General features: G+C 37.6%; 2 protein-coding genes across 8 annotated transcripts; both read right to left on the bottom strand.

Annotated features, from left to right (window-relative positions):
• Positions 1–6625: 6625 nt before the first annotated feature.
• LOC126596126 (casein kinase 1-like protein 10) lies at positions 6626–13954 on the bottom strand. 4 transcript variants are annotated; one of them, XM_050262608.1, is made up of 14 exons: positions 13132–13952; positions 12943–12983; positions 12021–12090; positions 11765–11913; positions 11587–11682; positions 10198–10268; positions 9021–9082; positions 8851–8914; positions 8667–8751; positions 8103–8229; positions 7900–7973; positions 7727–7787; positions 7348–7481; positions 6626–7225 (listed from the first exon to the last, which is right to left on the bottom strand). In XM_050262608.1, exons 1-14 carry the CDS (start codon positions 13205–13207, stop codon positions 6947–6949), a joined length of 1389 nt encoding a protein of 462 aa, XP_050118565.1. In that variant the 5' UTR covers positions 13208–13952; the 3' UTR covers positions 6626–6946. The 4 variants fall into 4 exon arrangements, with proteins under 4 accessions (XP_050118565.1, XP_050118566.1, XP_050118564.1 ...); XM_050262609.1 differs by having other exon boundaries at positions 7348–7478; XM_050262607.1 differs by having other exon boundaries at positions 8667–8914; positions 13132–13954.
• LOC126596125 (putative pentatricopeptide repeat-containing protein At3g23330) lies at positions 9604–21663 on the bottom strand. Of its 4 annotated transcripts, none has more exons than XM_050262604.1 (3): positions 18865–21663; positions 17943–18299; positions 9604–9634 (listed from the first exon to the last, which is right to left on the bottom strand). In XM_050262604.1, the coding sequence occupies exon 1, from the start codon at positions 21450–21452 to the stop codon at positions 19113–19115; it is 2340 nt and encodes a 779-aa protein (XP_050118561.1). In that variant the 5' UTR covers positions 21453–21663; the 3' UTR covers positions 9604–9634; positions 17943–18299; positions 18865–19112. The 4 variants fall into 4 exon arrangements, with proteins under 4 accessions (XP_050118561.1, XP_050118562.1, XP_050118563.1 ...); XM_050262605.1 differs by lacking the exon at positions 9604–9634 and having other exon boundaries at positions 17909–18131; positions 18212–18299; XM_050262606.1 differs by lacking the exon at positions 9604–9634 and having other exon boundaries at positions 17909–18112; positions 18212–18299.
• Positions 21664–21762: the final 99 nt, after the last annotated feature.

The following is a 21762-nucleotide window of genomic DNA, read 5'->3' as shown; positions in this document are numbered from 1 at the left end:
TCCCACAACGACATTTAATGAGAATCAAACCGTCGATCAAAGGTATGGTCCATGATCTTACATCACTTGCTCCATAAGATCCAACCACTAGATTTTCACTAGTAAGTTCCTAAGGTCCAACAACTGATAACTGGGGTGCTCACAAAATTGTACGACGATCCAACAATCGGATTGTTGTCAATCGTGCAAACAAGTGGTAGTCCAATTTGATCACCACACCAAACAATTGAATTTCGGGAAACCGAGCTAGACATAGGTTCATAGGGTCACTAGAAGGTATTTGGTACTTAGACAACATTCATGGACGGTCCCATGCACCGCCACACACGATGCTAGTCATGGTGAAGGGTTTGAAAACCCAAATTTTCAACATTAACTAGATGAGCTCAAATTTATGTGGTAACTAGAGCTCAACAAGGGAAACATTAATCATAACTAGACCAACGATAAATTCTAACCGGAAACCATCCAAATTCATCGGGGAAAACCGAGTTTCTAGGGTTCTAACACCCAACTCTAAAACGAATATGAAAGCACAAACCAAGCATACCAACTTGAATATTATGAAGAGTAGATGAAGTTTCATACCTCACTCGAAGGAAATGATTGCCGGAATCACCGGAAAAATGATAAAACCGCCGGAAAACCCACGGAACTTTGCTGCCTCGAACTGGACAAATGGATAAGAAAATGGAAATCTAACACTACAAAGAGTTAGGGCTCGTCAAGAGCTTTCCATGGACACCAAGATCACCCAAAACGGAGCTCGGATGAAGGAGATACAAGTGGTTCAAGTTTGTGGGTTAAAAGGTTGAAAACACCCCAAAAACGGGTCAAAACCAGACCCCTCCTTCCTTTTTTTGAAAACTTTTTTCTTTCTAATTGGTCCCTCACTCTTTTATTAAGCTCACTTAACCTTTAACCCACATGTGGGAATTAAATAGTTCACACAATCTATAGTTCACAACTTCAAACGTCTGTAACTATACCGTTATAACTCAGACTCGCAAACTGCTTTCTCCTATGCACTCGTGGCTTCGAGACCTATTCGAAAACGTTACTTGTGACCTCAAAAGGTCAACAAATTTTAAATAATTATTTTCCAAACTTCACTTTTCGTAACTAGTTTAATTAAAATCTAAATCCAAACAATTTAAAATAAATTCTTGAGAAATAATATAAAATTTCAATGGTACAAATACGTAGATTATAACTAAGGGTGGGTTCGGTACGGTTACCGTACCAAAACCCTTATACCAATTACCGTACCAAATTTTCGGTTTGGTAAAATCTATTACCATTACCGTACCAAACTTTCGGTATACCGAAGTTCGGTATTGCCAAAAGTTCGGTTGGCATGGTATGGCAATGGTAATTGCCATTTTATTTTGGGACAAAATCTGTTTTTGTTTTTTTAACCCAATTCAAGGGCAAAACTTTTTTTTTTGTACCTTTATCTCATACATTATAGATTAAATTCATCTATTATTCATCATTCACAATTCACACATAATAATTCAAATGAAGCATCAAGATTCATCATGAAAATTAAGCTTACAATCCAAATAGAAGTTATGAACCAAAACAAATAGAAGTTAACAATCCAAATAGAAATTAAAGTTTCAAACCAAATGAAAATAGGAAGTAAACTTCAAAAAGGAGAATTCATTGATCAGTTATTCAAGCTTGAGATGTCGAAGCTTTTGGAGGAGGCATTGAACTTGTAGAAGATTGAGTTTGTGTCAAGCCTACATTACAAACAAAGAAAAAAAATTAATTAGTAGCAAGAAGAATTAAAGTTGAAAACCATTTAATAACAAATTTACTAAAAAAATTAAAGCATATCTTTCTTGTTTTCTCTTCTTCCATTTCCTTGTAAAATTGAAGCATATCTTCCGTTGGTCCTTGTAGAAGTTTACTTCATCTGCCCTAAGCCAACCACTAGTACAAACTAGTGCCTCCATTATTTTAGGAGTCAAGGATACTCTAAAAGGGTTCACAACCCTCCTCCCTAGGCTAAATGCATTTTCACTAGCAACAGTAGAAATGGGGGTTACAAAGATATTTTGGCTATTTGTGAAAGAATTAGGAACTCTTTTGTGTTTGATTTCCACAATTTTAAGAGATCAAAGTCACCAACAACAATGCTAATATAAGTAGGGTTTTATTTTCAAATTATTGGAATATTATAAATATGTGTTATATAATTATCTATTATATAATTTACAAATTATAAATTATATTGTATTTTCGGTATGGTACGGTAATACCGTGGTAATGGTATCCATTACCAATACCGTACCATGAAATTTCGGTATGGTACAATACCGTACCATTACCAATTGGTACAAAAAATTTGGCACAAAATCGGTATGACACGGTTGGCAATTCGGTTGGCACGGCAATTTGGCAAAAAAATCCACCCCTTATAACAGTTAAATCCGGGAACGGGATTTCACATTTCAAATAAGAAAGAGCAGTAGCCCGCGAATCACTTTTATCAGTCTTCCAATTTCCCTCATCATCATTAAGGCCCTCTACTTCGTAGCCTTCTTTGAGCCAGGTATTCCCGGATTTCTGGAGCCAACGTTCTTGCAGAACCTCTTGGGCAATAACCTCATTATATTCCTTAGTCAGTTCATGCTCCAAATTGACAAGGAAGGGAACACATCTCCTACATAAAATCTTTTTCAATACCCTCCTCTTTTTCCTTCTAATTCCCAAACACATCAACATTCAGCTTCTGATATGGAAGTTTTAGTTTATTACTATTAAATTATAATATTGCTTAAAGTGATGAGTTTATTGAACATTTATTAGCTCTTATTTTCCTTAAAAGCAACCTTAAAATTTAAATTTTCATTTGCTAAGTGGAATATGACAATTAAAATCATAAAATAGCCCAAAATATTAATATTTTTAAGCTTAAAGATTTACAATTCTCCCTATACCATAGCCTAAGGGAGCCTTGTACTTCACTTCGCTAGGGCTTCGAAGCTTATGATGTGAATGATAAAGCTCAAAGCTTGAAGCTTTGCAATGAAGAAATGATGAAGATGGAGGAGAGTTTAGATTGGAGATATTTTAAATGTTGGGTGTAAGAGCATCTCTAAAGAAAACGTCAAATTCAAAACATTAAATTTCAATTTGATAGCTGACTTGGCAATTTAACATATTGTCAATATTTTTCTTCCACCCGATATGCCAAAATTTATTACTTCATTTTGGTTTTTTTAAAACCAAGATAATAAAAGTTGGGTTGTTGTTAGTTTAAAAATAATAAAATAATACTTAAATATTCTAGTATTTAAGGTAAGGCAAGTAGAATGCATTTAGAAATAACAAAAACGATATTTTAAGGCAATGTCAATTTAACATCTCTTTATCCATGTTAACTTAGTCTTTTTTTTCATATCAGCTTTGACATTTCGATTGAAGTAAATGGTATGTTATTTGTTACTGTTATATATCTATATGACATTTTTGACATCTCATTTGAAGATGGTATAAAATTTGCAAAGATTTCAACTTAATGCAAAAGCAAATTTCGTTGATTTTTTCTTTTAATTATCTTGTTTAAAACTTGTTGCTTGAGTTAGTTCTGTAAAGGAACCGTTTGATGTTTTTCTAAGGCCTTGTTGCGTACAAAGTTTCTCAGAGCCTTGTTTTATGTATGGGGTTACAAATTGAGAGAGAGAGAGAGAGAGAGAGAGAGAGAGAGAGAGAGAGAAATGAAAATACGAAATTGCAGATTTTTTTCTGTTCAAAATTAGTGGAAGGATAGAAAATATTTTAGGATTTTCAGCCATTTTGAAGCTCTGGGTCTTTCTTCAATAGATAGATTAATGGGAGAATTGTTGGATAGGGAGATAGGAGAAGATAGAAGACGGTGAACAGGGAAGGGAAAATCACAGAGAAGAGAAAATGCAAGGAAGGAAAATGTGGAGGAGATGCATCGGTTGTTGCGAAAAAGGAAAAAAAACTGTTAATGATTTTTGGCTGCATGATTTGGTGTGAACGGAGGGAATTGATTGATCCCTACAAATCCCGAAGGAAGGCTCCGGAGAGGATTTCATTCCCCACATATAAAATCATTTGAACAAATTAAGCCAAAACGAAGTGGATAGTGACTTACCTCGGAAAGCAATCATGCTTTATACGGGTTTAATTCCCACCAGTTTTCCTCCCTTTCAACAACTAAATATTTAACCAACTAACACAATTGCTTGTAATTATAGTATCATGAAAATTTTCGTTTTTATAGGAAACATTGTGTTCATCTGTTTGGTTTATTATAGTTCAATCACAAAATGTTGTCTGCTTCAACTACTTTTTTGTAGAGATTATATTTTAGGGATAATATTTTTTCAGGCAAAATGATAATATTTTATTAAATATTAAAAAGATGAACAAGCTTTAAAGAGCACACTGCGGATGGCAATCTTCAAACCAAAAAGACTTCAACTTAATAAACAAGGCCAACTTGGGCAAGCTAGTTGTGGAACCATGATTTTTCAGGCCTGGAGTAAGGATGATCATAATATAGTTATCTCAGAAGTCCGGTCACGAACTCAACAGCTCTGAGTGGTGCTGGATTAGACGGAGTAGCAGTGCCACCATCACCATGTTCTGGGGCAATAGGCGAAGTCCAAGTGAATCCGCTAGTATGACCATACTTATTCCGCCAGACACGATATCTAATAAAGATACAAAATCAATCAAATTCTTCATATGTCTTGGAGTTTTTACAATCTAGGAATTGTCATGCACTGAAAGTATTCACACCTCCGAAGAGGGTGCAATAGCTATTTCTAGTTCGTCTTTGGTAACGCAATCTCTATACTGTAATTTTCTCATCTACTAGTTCAGTCTAAAACTTTCTTACTAACTTGACTGTCGGAGGGCCTTTAGTCAGCAGCACACTCCCTACCCCCCATCCCAGCGCCAGTTTTGCAGGTTACTCAAACTTGGCCATCAGAGAGGCTTTGGCCAACATACTCTCCCTCGGTCCTAGGCTTACTCACGATTGTTCTCTATTTTGCAAGTTACTTGAATTTGTGCCTCCACCATTTGCGGCGGTGCGCAAATTTGTTTCCAGTAATTAGTGATTTAATTGAAAACGAACTCATATTCCTCTTGACTAGATCACTCTACCACAAGCACAACTACTGTAGAAAGCTTTGTTAACGCCAATGCTAACCCTGTTATTTTCCAATGCATCCACTGTCCCAAGAATGGGGTAACCCACTACCTGAACAACTCTGCCACTCCTAGAGCAAGTAACAATCCGCAAGAAATGATGGTCACTATTTTTTTTAGGAATTGTTATTAGCACTCCAAAAATATCATTCTACACTCCTCACAAGTGTATTTTTCTTTCTAATTATGGAAAGTTTGGAGTGCCAAATGAGATTTTTGGAATGCTAATAACAATTGCCTTTTTTTATGCAATATAAATATCAATATTCATGGATTATACCTTTCATTCCACTTCTAGTTCCTATCTTAATTGGAGCAGGACTTCTACTTTTTCTAACGGCAATGGAATTTGTGGTGTCAACCTATAGGGTTTATCATTTTTATTATTTTCTTCCGAACGCTACTTCGCTGCTGAACATTTTAGGAGGAGGTCCTGCTTACAACCAATCTCGGGTGGACATGTGTCCAAGTTTTGATTTTTGTCCACCCGAGATTGGCTGTAGGCAGGACCTCCTCCTGAAATTTTAGCAACCAAGTCTTATTCTTTTCTTCCCTAGCAGAATGTGAGAGATTACATTTTGATTTACCAGAAGCAGAATGAGGGTCCTGCCAGTAGACCCCCTCTTCCATGGATCAGATTTGTGAGACCCTAATGAAAATCAAAGTGACAACTTGGGTGGAGAGTTACTTCGGCTTCATCGACATGGAGAATCGCATGAAGAACCTGGTGAAAGAGAGCCCATAGTGTCACCCACTACTCCAACTTCAACAAACATCACTAATCTAAGAAGAGGTCCTTGAAGATGCAGCCAAATCTTTCCAAAATATTCGTCATGCCTCCTTCCTTCCCTCTCGGTAGCCACTTTCAAGCCATGACATCCTCCAAATCATAAGCAGCATCTCTAATATGGGCAACCCATCTGCATCTTTCAGAAAGTCCTGCATTAATTGTAGCTCAGTTTGTGCAACCTCTGTTTGAGCTTCAAGCTATTTGCACCACCTACAGCTGATTAATGAGATGGCACCACCGGCACAGAGGGAACGCCTTAACCACCAACAAAATCTACCATTACACATATCAAGTTTAATAGTGCGCATAAGATCGAAACACTGTTTTGGTCATGACTCATGAATCCAAGCCTCCCACGCAAGTTGGAAAAATAAATTCTTCCTGAAATGCTTTTATCCATTGCTCCAAATAAACCGAATACCGCTAGGTATACCAATTATTGCCGCATCATTTGGTGCACAAATTTAGTGTATGTAACACCACTTGTAAACGATTTACATGAATGTCATGGACAATTCATTCCACTGGCACCTAAACCAATTATAGCAAGATTACTCGGGCAAACTCGGATACAAAGATGGCACCAGATTTCAACTTAGAAAATTAAGCGAGCATAATAGCACTTGACGGCACGCGTTTTAAGCAACGGTATATTTTCAGGTAAGAAAAATGACAAGAGTTTTATTATAGCCATCAGTATCTCAAATACATAGACAATCCCCTGACGTGAGATGGTTAATCTCTTCTTTGGGTGAGTCTCCGATGCATCGTAACGGTGAGAATCCATGAAGATGGTAAAACAGAAGGGTAGTAGTGTCTAAGGAGAAACTTCATTGAGCTTTTCAACAGTGAAAATGAACCCAACAATGGATACACATATACAGAGTAAGCTGTTGCAAAACCATTTTAGTGCCGAGACATATCTTTGATAGATAATACAAAAGGAATCTTGAGACCTTACTTCCTCTTTCCTGTGCCGATTGAAAGGAGTTCAAAGCTCCGAAGTGTGTCATCACGGCCACCTCTTGCAGCGGATGCTCGGGTGAAAGATGTTTTGGGTTCATACCCAGGTTGAACCCTTTGGGTGGTGGACAGGCGGCCACTACTTGAGACCAGCCGGCTTGACCGACTCTCGCTGGGCTCACCAGATGAGCTTGGCCGGCTGCTTGATATGACTGGCCTCCTTGAACTACTGCCATTTCTAGATGAACTACGAGCCCTTTCTGAATCAGCTTGCTGCAAGAAACATGCAAAGAATGTGCAACTTCATTAGGCTCCATAGTAAGGAAATATAACCTGCATTTAAAATCATTTGAATACAAAATCCAAGACATAAATGAAAACATTTGAAAACTCACGACGTCTTTGGACGATGGCGCATCATCGGTCGACCTATGTCTGGAGTGATCGCCATAACCATGACCAGAACTATTCCTTCTAGAAAATGCCTCTACTGCACCTGAGAGTCTTTCTCGAAAATCTTGTGCCACTGCTAAAAGATATAAAAATACTTGAAAAACCCTAACATATATAACAAGAGTATAAAACAAATAAATAAAAGAAAATAAAACACCTGAAATATAAAGTTCATCCAAATTATTTGCATAAAACAAATAAAAGACCATACTTGAGAACTCAGATACAAAGACAACATATAAACGAAACTGTAAGGCATCTATAAGAATATAAGTAATTAAAAACCGAACCATTCAAGCCTTGCTCGAGAAAATAACCAACCTGTAGGTCTTTCTGTTCTTTCTGCAGATGGTCCAGGGTTTAAAGCTGGTTTTGTACTTGGCTGCAAGAAAAATGGCATCCATATGAAAGCCAGAATCATTACCCAACACACATATGAATGTGAAGAACTTTTCTTCTTTACATAGAAAATCCTCAATAAATTAGGTACTGACTCGTGTTCTGGAACTGGAGCCAATTTGCGGATACTTCAATATAGTCCAATCAAATACATAGTCAAATTGATACCCTGCACCAATTACAACCAATTAGGTTTCAACAGTTTTTAAGAGCCAATTAGATTCATCATGAAGTTTAAAGAAGAATGCTTCCACGAGATACAAACTAAAATTTGGGCTTAAAACGCCTACAAGCTAACCTTCTCGAATAAAAAGGTCCCGGAAAAGCCTCTTCAGGTACGAATAATCTGGTTTATCTTCAAAGCGTAATGATCGACAATAATGGAAGTACGATGTAAATTCTGAAGGATATGATTTGCAGAGCACCTGCAGAGAAAAATATCAGTAATTCATATACATTCGTTAAACAGCATCAGAAACAGTAATTGGAAAAATAGAACAGGATCGCAGAAAATCATGATTTCATAGACAGTGAGTCAGTGACTGCACAGTTACAACTAAATACCATAACACTTTAACGGCTATAAATCCTCTCCATTTCATATGCTTCCTACCTTATCTATTAGGGAACTTTAACGAAAAGCTCTCGGTACTGTTCACTTTAACGAAAAACCACATTTTTACACTAAAAAGTCAATCCTGGTACTATTCACTTTACCCTTTATTTTGTCCTTATCATTAAAACTCAAAGTTTTCAAACCCTTTTCATTAGTTTTCCTTATCTATTATTCCTATTCTCCTTCGAACCAATATGGTACAATTGTTAGTTGTTATACACCACACATAAAAGCAAGTGTTGATACCTCAACTGGAATTAGCATCTTCTTCTCACTGATCTTGTCATATTTTTGCTTTTTTGTACCTGCTTTCAAGCCCTGCCAGGGAAGGCTGAAACAGTAATCGTACCACCAAGTTAAATATGTGAAGTTCAAGAAATAAAGAAACACAAGATACTGGTGATTTAAGCTTCTCGGACAAGAATGCAACCTCCCCCTCAGAAAATACATGAGTACATAACCAAGAGACTCTAGATCATCCCTTCTGCTTTGCTCTGCAAATAAAATTAATATTACAATTAGATATATGTAAAATATTTGTAAATCCAGAACACAAGACCTTCCTGAAGCATCAACTCCAATAGCTTTAAGTTGACTAACCAACGCCAAGGTGAGTGTTAACACTAGCATAGCGGGCTGTCCCTGTCAGATTCTTGTTTTCCCTGTCAGAAATGCCACAATGTCAACTACTTCTAGAAATGAAAACCGAAAAGTAAAGTAGAATAGAAAGGGACAATCTTTATATTTTGATAATCTTAGAAGGTTACATAAAATTCTATCCACATCGATTGGATCAAATCAAGGAAAACACAGAAAGGATAACTTAAAAAATACGAACATTAAATTGCCTATTGTTGAAAAACTTAAGTAAGAATTTAAGAATTGGTATATAAGTGTAAAGCCATTTTTATGTTCAGTAAAATTATAGATGTAGTCCTTACAAGGACGTAACAATTTGGATGTAAGAACCTCATAAAAGAGTTATCCGATTATGATTTTTTTTTGTCTCTAAATAATTCAAATATTCCAGCAGAGAATACAGTCTGTAACACGAGAGCAAATATTTTAAAGGGAAAAAAAACACAACTATAACAACTTATCAATGTTATAATCGAAAAGATACTGAAACAATGCCCAAGATACCCCAGGATAAAAGTACATAAATATTGAAGAACTATCTTTATAAAGCGGGAGCCTTGTGCACTGGGTACGACCTTTTTTATCTTTATAAAAACCCATCCAGTGATATTTTAGTTTTTTATTCTAAAATATTAAATAAGCAGAAAACAGAGACACAGATGCGTGTGCAAGCGGCATTTTCCCCTCCCCCCAACATGACACAACCAAGATGAAGAATGTTGATTTCAGTTAAATATCAATAAAACTTCAGGAGCAAAAAATAAAATCATAACAGGAAAGTCTCGATAAAAATTTAGGATCCATCAATAGTGGAACAGTTAAACATGTAGGTTCACACATGATATGACCTTTAAACCCGTCTCTAAGCATCTCTGAATCATATCTGTGAGATGCCAGAAACTGATTCCCTTTGTTTGTTTGGTGGAAACCCAAAATGTGTTGTTCAACATTTTGAACACTAGACACAAGTGTAGTGAATAACTTTCAGTATAAGATACCCCAACACTGCAAGGCTAGCTTTTTACAAAATACAATAAACGGGGAGGGGAAATTTCAACTTCCTCTTTAGACAAGATGTAGTACAAACTAGGGATGCACGATAAACTAAAATACTACAAATATTTCTTGTATCTGATACCTGTATGGTATGTGCTTGTGCGTTTGAAGATCTCTGTACTTTTTTGCAAGGCCATAATCAATGATATATACCTGTGGCAGAAACAAAATCCAGAAAATAAATGTTCAGTGCCTGTTCTGCGACAAAGCGAGTAGTTAATTTAGTGCTGTGCGCACTTTCATCTGAGCTTGGCAAGATGATTAATCTAGATAAAAGCAACAATAAGATACAGGTGTTTCAGTCCCTAAGTTTCAGTTCCTAAGAGCAGATACCATATGGAAAGGACAGACATGAATAAATACAGTATATTTGTGACTGTGTAAGTAAAGACCTAATAATCAAAAGTGGTGTCAGCAAAAAAAAAAAAGACTCATCAAAGATACTTCCATGACAAATGAAAGAACAAAAGCCAGTTCTCCATCACAGCACAATAGATGGAAGGTAATAGTTCTAATTTGATGGCTGGCAACATTTAAAGATAAATTAAAGTTAGAGGTTTGTGACATTTATAGACTGGTTATCCTTCCAAGCGCATCTATTTATACCATTTTTAGAATGGAATCTGGTGTGAAATTTGAATTCCTCCACTACTTAAATGAGTTCAAGCTTTCAATTAATTTACACTAGCGCATCAAGGGCGTTTATGTTATTAAAATGTTACAAATCCCTGTAAACAAGCTATGACCTTATGGAAGAAAGATTTGACCACGTAACCTGTTATGTATATCATGCAAAATAATATGTCCATAATGTGGAGACATAAAATCATAAGAACCAATTAGCATACCTGACAGACCTCATTAACTTTACTGTCCTATGGATGAGCCAGGTTTTAAAATAATATATTAACCTGTCTTCACTGGCTGCATCTTCTGCAAGCACTCGACTCATAACTAGCACTCAAAATTTACTATAGTTGCATCGACTTTTAACGAACTCAACTAAAGAAGCCATTACCAACAACAACAACAAAGCCTTTTCTCACTAAGTGGGGTCAGCTAAAAGAAGCCATTACCAATTTATTAAAAATAAATAAATAACACTTATCTGTAGAACTAGAAGAATATATTAAACGGCTTATAGCTTAAGAGATTAGATCATATCATTTTTGTAGTATAATATATTCAAGGAGAATAACAGCCACAGAACTTGCAAATTTATGCATTCATACAATAATCACCATGCGCAATACCCATGACTCTCTTACAAGGTCTACTTTCGGTTTTATTAGGTATTCAGATTTTTCCCCACAAAAGTAAGTCTCAACCATCCAAAATCTCAATGGAAGTGACAAAAAAGAATCTTAAGTGGAAAAAATGATTCACAATGCATATATATTCATACAGAAAAATTTCAAAACATAACAAAGATGACCATTACAGACAAAAGCAGCGTAAAGTCTACAAGTACCTGATTAGCTTTGCGTCCCAGGCCCATTAAAAAGTTGTCAGGCTTTATATCACGGTGAAGAAACCCCCGTGAGTGCATGTACTCAACTCTGTTTATCTACAGAAGATAATGTAGAAGCATAAGCATGGCAGCCATGTTAACAACATAAACCTACATACAAAATAATTTGATAACTTACTAATTGATCTGCAAGCATCAAAACTGTCTTCAAAGATAACTTCCGATTGCAATAGTTGAACAGGTCTTCAAGGCTGGGACCAAGCAGGTCAATAACCATGACATTGTATTCACCCTCAACACCGAACCATTTAAGATGGGGTACACCCGCTAAATAGATATTCAAATACAAGCGTTAAGTTAGGCCTTTGAAAGTAAACATTCACTTGAATTCACAACAAAAGAAAAGAAAAAAGAAACGCAGTAGAGTAACCCACTTCCTCCTTGAAGAAGCATGTACAACTTTGACTCATAATGAAGCTGGGGGTGTTTTGTCTTCACTGGTTCCTGAGAGAACAAAAATATAAAAACAAAATGTTTAGGTGTAAGTACTCAGTTTTGTGCTAGGTGAAGTTTAACTACTATGAAGAACCATCAAAAGACATCTGAATCGTAATAAAGGATACAAGATAAAAGTAGAGCACCTACTCCAATTTTGTGTTATACTTCAAAATTCAAATACCACGGAACAATGTGGTCAAATCAATTGCTTAATGAGGCCTATTTGGTTTCTTAACCTCAAAACTAATATTACACATCTCAGTAAACTAAAACAAAAAACATAAAAGCATTTAAACTTGCTCCTTCTATCTTTCCACTATTTCGACATCTGTCAGCTACGTTCACCAGCATGAATATCCATCAGTATTATAATACTCAATCCCATGCTAAATAAACCACTCAGAAGAATAACTCTGAGGTCATTGCATAGGGTGTCTACAAGTATATGCTAATGCAGATTTTGGTAAAGAAAAACTCTAACAAAAATTTGGATACTACAATTTCTAGAACTTAAAATAGCACAAAATGAATACGTTTTGCTCTTACATGCATATTAACTCAGAAGTAATGGCGGTGAGCAAAATGCTAATCCAAGTATATGAACATGCTAACTGTATTCAGATTATTAAAAATGCAACCAACTCCATATGATCTAACAGTGCTATACCAACTTTCTTCTATGATCAATTACTTTTAGTACATTCACAACCTCATGTCAAGGTCAAATATAACCAATTACATTACCAAAAACTGATCATATCATTCAATGTGTAAGAGCTCAATACCATCAACGAGAATAGTCAACCTTCCCCACAATTTTTCATTTAAAACTAAGAACAAAGCATGTCCAAGACATACCAGCTTGACAGCTACCTCGTCTCCAGTTTGTACATTAACACCTGAAACAAAGCAAAACCAAACCAACATAATTCTCAGAAACCCGAAAAACAAGGCCACCATCTAAAAAAAAGCTAAACAATCAAGCAATGCCACTAAAACAACAATTTTTTTTCTCCAACAATCGAAATGGTGATACAAATTGCATACCCAAATAAAGCTCTCCAAACGATCCACTACCGATCTTTCGCCCTAGCTTAAACTTCCCACCAATTACATGCTCCATGATCTGAACAATCCCAATCAAATACCATACAAAAAAAAAAAGTCTAAAACCCCACACCCCCACTTCACCCCCCTTAACTTACAACCCAATCCAGCACTAAACTACGAACCAAATCTGCTCCAAAAGCTCATCCGCTATCAGACTCGAACTCCTCCTATTCCACTCAACACTCAATTCCTCTCATGCAATCTCAGATCCATCAAATTTTAGCTCCAATGCAACCCCCTAAAAAATCCTTATTCTATATACGAAAAATTTGAAATGAATGCTTGAACCTACAGTCCAAAATCCACAAAATTGATGTGAAATTTGAAAATCCAAAAGAAACCCACTAATCAGTGGAGCCAAAAACTGGACTTTTGGGCCTTTTTTCTTAGGAGAAGAATTGGAGCAAGAATGCGAAGAGAGGGCTACTTCGGGATGATTATTTTCAATTTCTCAGACGAAATGGGAAAAAAATTCAGCCTGGAAAAAGAATGAAGTAGGAGAAGAATCTATCGCTTGCGACTATTGACGGTGAGAGAAGGAAAAAAATATGAATTTTTGGAAGAAAGAAGGGATCTTTGGATCTGGGTTGAGGATAAATGGTTTTGGGTTTTCTGGGAAAGTTATGATTTTCTCGGGAAAATTTGGACGGTGCGAGAAAGGGGGAATATTTGGGATGATAGAGAGGAGAGAAGGGAGAGGGGAAGGAAGGAAGGAAAGAGGATTGATTGATGCAAGGAATAGGAAAAGAGATGGATTCGTGGGTACTATATGATATCATACTATTACATTTTCTTATAGCTACATAAACTTTGTTTATTTAACTTTATCATTTACATTTATCTATGTAAATATTTGTTTTTATTTATTTAATTTTGTTGGATTGTATCTGATATGTGAGAAATAAACAAAAAAAGAAAATGTTAATTTGGTGAATGATTGTCCAACTACCATCTTTGAGCTCTTCCAAGCTTCAAATTCCACTTGAGTTGGAACTTGTACAAGTTCACTATTTTCTTTCAACATAACAATCACTAAAAACATGAGTGTGTAATGCGTGTTTATGTAATTTTTCTCACAATAAGTGATCACGCAGCTTAAATTTGATGACTTGTTCTTAGCATACAAACCATTACTGATTATTTTTTCTTGGAAATAAGCTTTGATTTTATACACATTGTCATAGTGTCGTGAAATTCACTGTTTTCTTACATATAAAATGAACAAAAACTGGTATGTGTAACGTGTGTGTGCACCCTTTTTTCTCCTAAAAACAATGAGCAGGACTGGATGACAAATTGTCAAAGCAGACACTTGTTCCAGATAAATTTTTCTTGCAGTTATAACCGTATGCATTGTAGCGTGATGTGACATATCTAATATTTTTATTTTTTGAATTTTGAGAGTACCGTTGTCCTCGATGCTAAAAACACTTCCAAATAATAATTAAAGCATTTCTTATATCGTATTTGCAGAAATAGTAGAGCATTCTTGTCAGTTACAAGAGCAATTTAAATCCTTGTTGAAACAGCAGATGTAAGTGTTTTCACTTATGCTGATTTGCTGTCTTCCTAATAAGTGCTATTATAGAAAGTGCTTTTACCTGAACAATCTGTGACTGTTAGGCATACAGATCACTCATCAAGAATTCCGTGTAATTTGAATTTAGTAATCAAATTTTCCATTATTAAGTATTTGGTGTAAGATTTCAGATTTGGGAACCAATCATTCCGGATAGCCACCAACTGGATTTCGATAACTTCTTCAGGTCTTTTTCATACTATAATAATATATATACATATTTATATCATAACAGGCGACAAAAATGTCTCTCTATTATTATTTTTGTTTTTCTTTCTTAGTTATGTTCAACATTAAATATTTAATGCAGGTATGAGTTTAGCTAAGTTAAATAGAATCTCAAGTTCTCATTATCGTTCAACTTACTTTTTTTGGTAAAATTTTCCCGTAGTCCAACTTTGAGCAATTACCCATGAAAACAATATGACTTTCAAAAAAATCTGTCATTAACGTGAAAGCGTATCAAGAAGCTAGTAGCCTAGTAAATTGAAATGAAGTGGTAACATTATTAAACCATGGAAGCAATCATTTTGTGCATGAAAGATGATTTTCATATACTATTTTTAGCTTCTCACACTCTGAATTTTGACCAACGAATTTGGATAAATCAAACAAAAATCAATGGATATAATTTCAAGAGAGTACGTGAAAAGCTAAAAAAAGAGTATGCGTTTATAATTTCTTGTACAAACAGTCACATATTTTGAGAAATTAACATGACAACTGATAGTTTTGGTACGCTTAAGTCATTGCTTAAAATCATTAAAACTAGAAAGTGAAATCAATATTTACTTTGAAAGTTTCAGGTGAGTGAGTAAAGTGTGTCTCACTCACTCACAGAATTGTATTCAAGGGTGGCTTCCAGCTTCCAATCCATATTATTAGAGTATTAGTGCAGAACAGATAAATAGTTGGTGACTGATTTGACCTTAACAATTGTTTATTTATTGGATTTGGAGACTGGAATTGTAGTTTTGTGGATCAATGGGAGATGGTGGCCTCTACCTAAAACCACAACTACTCAATATTCATAATATATCTGTACAATACGAGCAAGAAGCAACTCTCTCTCTCTCTCTCTCTCTCTCGAAATATATATATATATTTCAAAGACAAAGACACTACTCCAATAAATTTAATTAATGAATGCATACAGTATACAGAATGAAACAACAACAACAACAACAACAACAAAGCCTTTTCCCACTAAGTGGGGTCGGCTATATGAATCCTAGAACGCCATTGCGCTCGGTTTTGTGTCATGCCCTCCGTTAGATCCAAGTACTCTAAGTCTTTTCTTAGAGTCTCTTCCAAAGTTTTCCTAGGTCTTCCTCTACCCCTTCGGCCCTGAACCTCTGTCCCGTAGTCACATCTTCGAACCGGAGCGTCAGTCGGCCTTCTTTGCACATGTCCAAATCACCAGAGCCGATTTTCTCTCATCTTTCCTACAATTTCGGCTACTCCTACTTTACCTCGGATATCCTCATTCCCAATCTTATCCTTTCTCGTGTGCCCACACATCCCACGAAGCATCCTCATCTCCGCTACACCCATTTTGTGTACGTGTTGATGCTTCACCACCCAACATTCTCTGCCATACAACATCGCTGGCCTTATTGCCGTCCTATAAAATTTTTCCTTGAGCTTCAGTGGCCTACGACGGTCACACAACACGCCGGATGCACTCTTTCCATCCAGCTCGTATTCTATGGTTGAGATCTCCATCTAATTCTCCGTTCTCTTGCAAGATAGATCCTAGGTAACGAAAACGGTCGCTTTTTGTGATCTTCGCTAGATTGCTCCGGTCATTAGTGTGGATAAGTATATAAATGGATAGAGATAGGAAAGCAAACACAAGATGTACGTGGTTCACCCAGATTGGCTACGTCCACGGAATAGAAGAGTTCTCATTAATTGTGAAGGGTTTACACAAGTACATAGGTTCAAGCTCTCCTTTAGTGAGTACGAGTGAATGATTTAGTACAAATGACATTAGGAAATATTGTGGGAGAATGATCTCGTAATCACGAAACTTCTAAGTATCGGAGTGTGGTGTCGTCTTGACTTGCCTTATCTGTCTCATAGGTAGATGTGGCATCTTCTCTGGAAGTACTCTTCCTCCATCCAGGGGTGGTATCTTTAACTGGTGGAGATGCACAAGGTAATGTATCAATTTCACTTGAAGCTTACTTGTAGTTTCAGGCTTGGTCAAGCGCGATACAAACCATGTAGTAGGAGTCCCCCAAGTCGCCGAGCTAGGGGGTCTGCTGAAAGAGGTGACAGACAAGGTAAGCAATCAGAGCTCCGACTGATTGTTCACCTTCTCCCCATCTTGCAGCAGCATGAAGGATAAAGAGAAGAAAAATGAGAAGAGATGATATGAGATACTTTTGCTTTTGAAGAAGTAACTTTCCACAGGCTTATTCTTGAACTGAGCTGGAGGGTTTTCTGGTTTCCTCCAGAGTATAAGGCCGACTGAAGAATTTGAGGGTCAAAACAAGTCCATCAAATCTAGAGTACGTTCCACCCTGCTGATATGGGATACTTTTGCTTTTGACAGAGTAATGGATGTATCGGCACGTGTGCTGTTACGCTTGTCTCCACATGCTTCCTTGTATCCTTCGCACTTGCCCTATCTGTTCCTCAAGCAGATGCGGAATCTTCCCTGGAAACATAAGATGATGAAGATGAGTACTCGAGAGCAATGTCAGGTAAGTAATCAGGTAAGGGGTTCCAGGCAGTCAGTTCCTGGCTGGAAGCTTGATTCCAAGTGCTGACATATTGCTCTCTTTCTCCTTGTCTTGCAGGTAAAAACAAGGCCAAAAGAAAAAACAGGGAAAAAGCATGATATGGGATACTCTTGCTTTTAACCCTGATGATATGAGATATTCTTGCTCTAGTATAGCTTGTTTGCAGAGGTATTATCGGGGGGAAAGAAAGCTGAATATTTCGAAAGGCTTTGTTGGGAGTGCCCTCTCAGATATGATGAAGGGTTGAGCATTTTTGCAGGTCTGCCTGTCCGTTGGGATGGAGGTCGACATATATAGGAGTCTCCCTAACAACAAGTAGTAATGCTATTCCTTTACCCTGCTTGGTCATAGCACGGTAGTGGGAGCTGCCAGTTAGTATACAGAATGAAAAACAGAAACAAATATTTTTACTTTACTACCAAGCCCGCCTCATCGTTTGAATTTTGGTCCGGCCCCATTCCAACCAATGAGTCAGGGCCGGTATTGCCTTTTAAAATCCTAAAAAACAAATAAGACGACTATTTATCCTGGAAGCAGCAACAGAGCTTGAGGATAGAATTACCGCCAACCTCTACAAGTAGACTTCTCTCTGCTTTCACATGCACAAACTATATAAAACGATACACTAAGGCCAGTGAAGAAAAATTCAATTTGATTGAGGAACATGTTCGAATGGATGAATGTATACCTGGCCTTCCCCAAGCATCTCTGATTTCTTAAGCTTCGTAACTGCAGGTACATGATCAGTTGCTTTCTTTCTCCCTGTAGACTCTAACCTGTACGAGTGGAGAAAGAAATAGGTAACACAAAGACAAAGACAAAGAAAAGGAAAAACCAATATGTTGATTACAAATTTACAATGTAGTAAGGCATAATGCAATAATGCTACTTTTGTTATCAACGCTAACTAGAGCTAACATGACAGATGGAACTAATTCCAGCACAGGCATGGTAATGTGTTTTGCAACTCGAGACCTAACCCACGCACAGATGCCACAACTCCTAAACTGAATCCACAATTCAACTAGAGCTAAAACGTTTATTATCCTAACCAGCGCTCCCAGAATCCGTCCATCAATTTACAATAACTAAAAAGCAATAGAAATGAAATCCCAGAGGGACAAAGTTTAAGTTTAAGTTTTTTTGCATCTCTTCTTTGTTTGGAGGGAGGTAGGAACAGCGTATGCAGTATCTATATATAGAACTTAATCTGCAGTCGTGAACTATATTGACTGCAAGCGCTATTCATATGGTCAAATATAATAATATAACAGGTCGTGGTATGTGGATGCAACCGGACAAAAATGATACACTACTTCATTATCAAAAGAAAACGTGTACCTCTCCAAAGATCATTGGCAGTTTACTTTGTCTAACACCACCACTGTAAAGAGAGATGAAGGAAACTCATACTGCTCCTGTAAACTTCTTATTTTTTTTCTTGTAATGATCGTCTGTATATTGATTTGCAGCTGCAACCTTCTGCTTGGTGGCATTTGAAGACACTTCTTCTGCGTTGGTGTTTTTTACCCCTCTTTCCTCCTCTTTACCTAAAAATGTGCCAATGACTGTGTCTGGAAAGAGATTCCTTACCAGTAATCTCCACAGGAACACTCTCCACCCTTGAAATGGTGAAACCGGCTGTTATCTCTGACAATGAACTCCCTCCCAACGATCTTTGACATAAATTTTATTGCTATGTGGCAGTCCACACATACCCTAATGTTCTTTGTTACTCGAATTGTTGTCCCAGCAGGAGTGCTAATGATGCCAAATCCTATGGCAAGCCTTTCACTGTGGTGACACAATAAGTACTTCTTTTGCTCCTCTTCAACATCATGGAGCACCTCATTTGTGTTGGGCGCATACCCTTCTCGTTCCATCTGCTCCAAAATGACTCCTAGAGCCTCAATTATTCGATCATAATGTGGGTGGGATTTATCTCCCGCCACAAAAGCATGAACCTTGCTTTTAACTTCAATCCAGCTGCAGGCTGGCTTCTTTTTCAATCCCTTATCCCTCATAGTGATCCTCAATTTTGCTGCATCTTTCCACCTCTTAGCAGCAGAATATGTGTTTGACAATAGAACATAAGCACCCATGTTCCCAGGATCAACTGTAAATATTTTCTCAGCAACCTTCTCAGCTAATTCAACATTCTTGTGAACTCTACAAGCAGCCAACAATGTTGACCATACACTTCCCGTTGGTAATATATGCATGGTGGAGATAAACTGATAAGCTTCCTCCAACCTTCCAGCTCGACCAAGAACGTCTGCAACAGCAGCATAGTGCTCTATACCGGGAGCAATCCCATATTCCCCAGTCATACTATTAAAATACTTCCAAGCTTTGTCTACCAATCCAGCATGGCTACATGCGGTCAATACAGCCATGAAAGAAACATAGTTGGGCTTTACAGCCTCTTCTTTCATCTGCTCAAAAGAGGAAATGGCATCATGTGCATGACCATGCAAAGCATATCCCATAATCATGGCTGTCCATGACACCATGTCATGTCTCTCCATTTTGTGAAAAATCCACCTTGCCATCCTAATGTTACCGCATTTGGCGTACATGTCCACCAGTGAGCTCGCTACATACACATTATCCTTGAATCCACCCCTAGTTATGTATCCATGGAGCTGCTTTCCCAAATGTAGAGTTGTCAGGTGAGCGCAAGCTGGAATAATACTTGAAAGGGATACATGCACAGGCTTAACTTTATTCATCAACATCTGGCGAAAGAATGTCAGTCCTTCATCAAACATACCGTTCTGCACACATCCTGCAATGATCGAGTTCCATGAAATGGCATCACGCTTAGGTAGCAGGTTGAACACCCACAGGGAATCTTGCACTCGAGTGCAATTGGCATACATGTCAATTAAGCTACTCCCAATGAATACATCTGCATCAAGCCCACGTCTTATAGCATACCCATGAATCTCCTTTCCCTTGATAACATCTACATATTCTGCAAAAACTGGAAGGACACTAGACAAAGTAAAAGCATCAGGCTGCAAGTCAGCATTCCCCATATGTCTGACCATTGCCAAAGCTTCTTGAAACATCCCATTCTGTGCATTCCCAGCAATGACTGTATTCCAGGAAACAATATCTCTTTTTTGCATCAAGTTAAAGACCTTTCTCACACTATCCACTCTGGCAACTCTTTTCCCTTCCTCTTGCTCAAAAGCTTTATGACACTGATCATTGAATTGCCGGTATGCACGAAGTGGAGGGTCTACATCTACAGATGCAGTCAAACCAACAATCCTATCAATACCATTACCCTGCATCTGCAAGTCATTAACCAGTTTATTTGATTGACTACTACACAAAGCCTCACCTTCTACCTCCAAAGACCCAATTCTACAAACTTGATTTCGTTGAGGCATTCTATCAAACAACTTGGGCGCACCAAACCTCTGCCCACCAATCCCCTCCAAAGTCTCTAACTTTGCGTACATATTCATAAGTGCATTACAAGTATACAAATCACAATCTATACCGAACCGTACAGCACACCCGTGGACGGACTCGCCCAACCTCAAGTCCCCAAGCAATGCGCATGATTTGAGCACAGAAGGGAACACATTGTGGTCTGGGTATATCCCAAAACCCATCATTTCCACAAAGGAGGCCAAGGAACGGTGGTAGAGGCCGTGGGAGGCGTAGCATCGGATAACCGACTTCCAAGCGAGAGTGGGGGGAGGAGAAGGGAGGGAGTTGAAGACGGTGAGGGTGTCGTGTAGGAGGTTCAGGGTGGAGTAAACAGAGAGGACAAAGGAGAGGTCGGGAGCCGAAGGGCCGCAGTTGGATTTGAGGATCTGGGCGTGGAGCTGTTTGGCATGGGATTGACATTTGATGGTGCTGGGGTTCTTGAAGCGGGTTTTTAGCAGTGTTTGGATGGAGGTGGAGCTCATTTCATGGGGTTTAGAGGTTTTTGGCGATTTGGTTTTTTTTTGGAAACTAGGGTTATGAGATCAATGTTGTTCGTTAATCTTCCTTACGGAGATGAGAATCTGCCTCCTGGATTTCCCGAGTCATGGGTGGAGCCGCCGTGCCGGAGAGGGAGAGAGGGTGGCGGGGAGGAAGTGACTTTTTTGTTTTCAAATTTATGTTTGCCTTAAAAATTTGACTCACGTGCTTATAACGTGACATTTTAACAATTTTTTTTCTCCTCTCCACACCCGAATCATGTATGTTTTTTTTTTATTATTATTATTATCATTA

This window comes from Malus sylvestris, chromosome 13 (genome assembly GCF_916048215.2).
Source record: "Malus sylvestris chromosome 13, drMalSylv7.2, whole genome shotgun sequence".
Classification (NCBI taxonomy): domain Eukaryota; kingdom Viridiplantae; phylum Streptophyta; class Magnoliopsida; order Rosales; family Rosaceae; genus Malus; species Malus sylvestris.
This window is presented reverse-complemented; position numbering and strand designations above follow the sequence as displayed.

Coding starts and splice junctions, on each gene's coding strand:
- LOC126596126 (XM_050262607.1), bottom strand. CDS start 13,207: ATGGAGCATGTAATTGGTGGGAAGTTTAAGCTAGGGCGAAAGATCGGT. Junction 12,091..12,942: donor ACGAGGTAGCTGTCAAGCTG/GTATGTCTTGGA, acceptor TTGTTCTCTCAG/GAACCAGTGAAGACAAAACA. Junction 11,683..11,764: donor TGATGCTTGCAGATCAATTA/GTAAGTTATCAA, acceptor TATCTTCTGTAG/ATAAACAGAGTTGAGTACAT.
- LOC126596125 (XM_050262604.1), bottom strand. CDS start 21,452: ATGAGCTCCACCTCCATCCAAACACTGCTAAAAACCCGCTTCAAGAAC.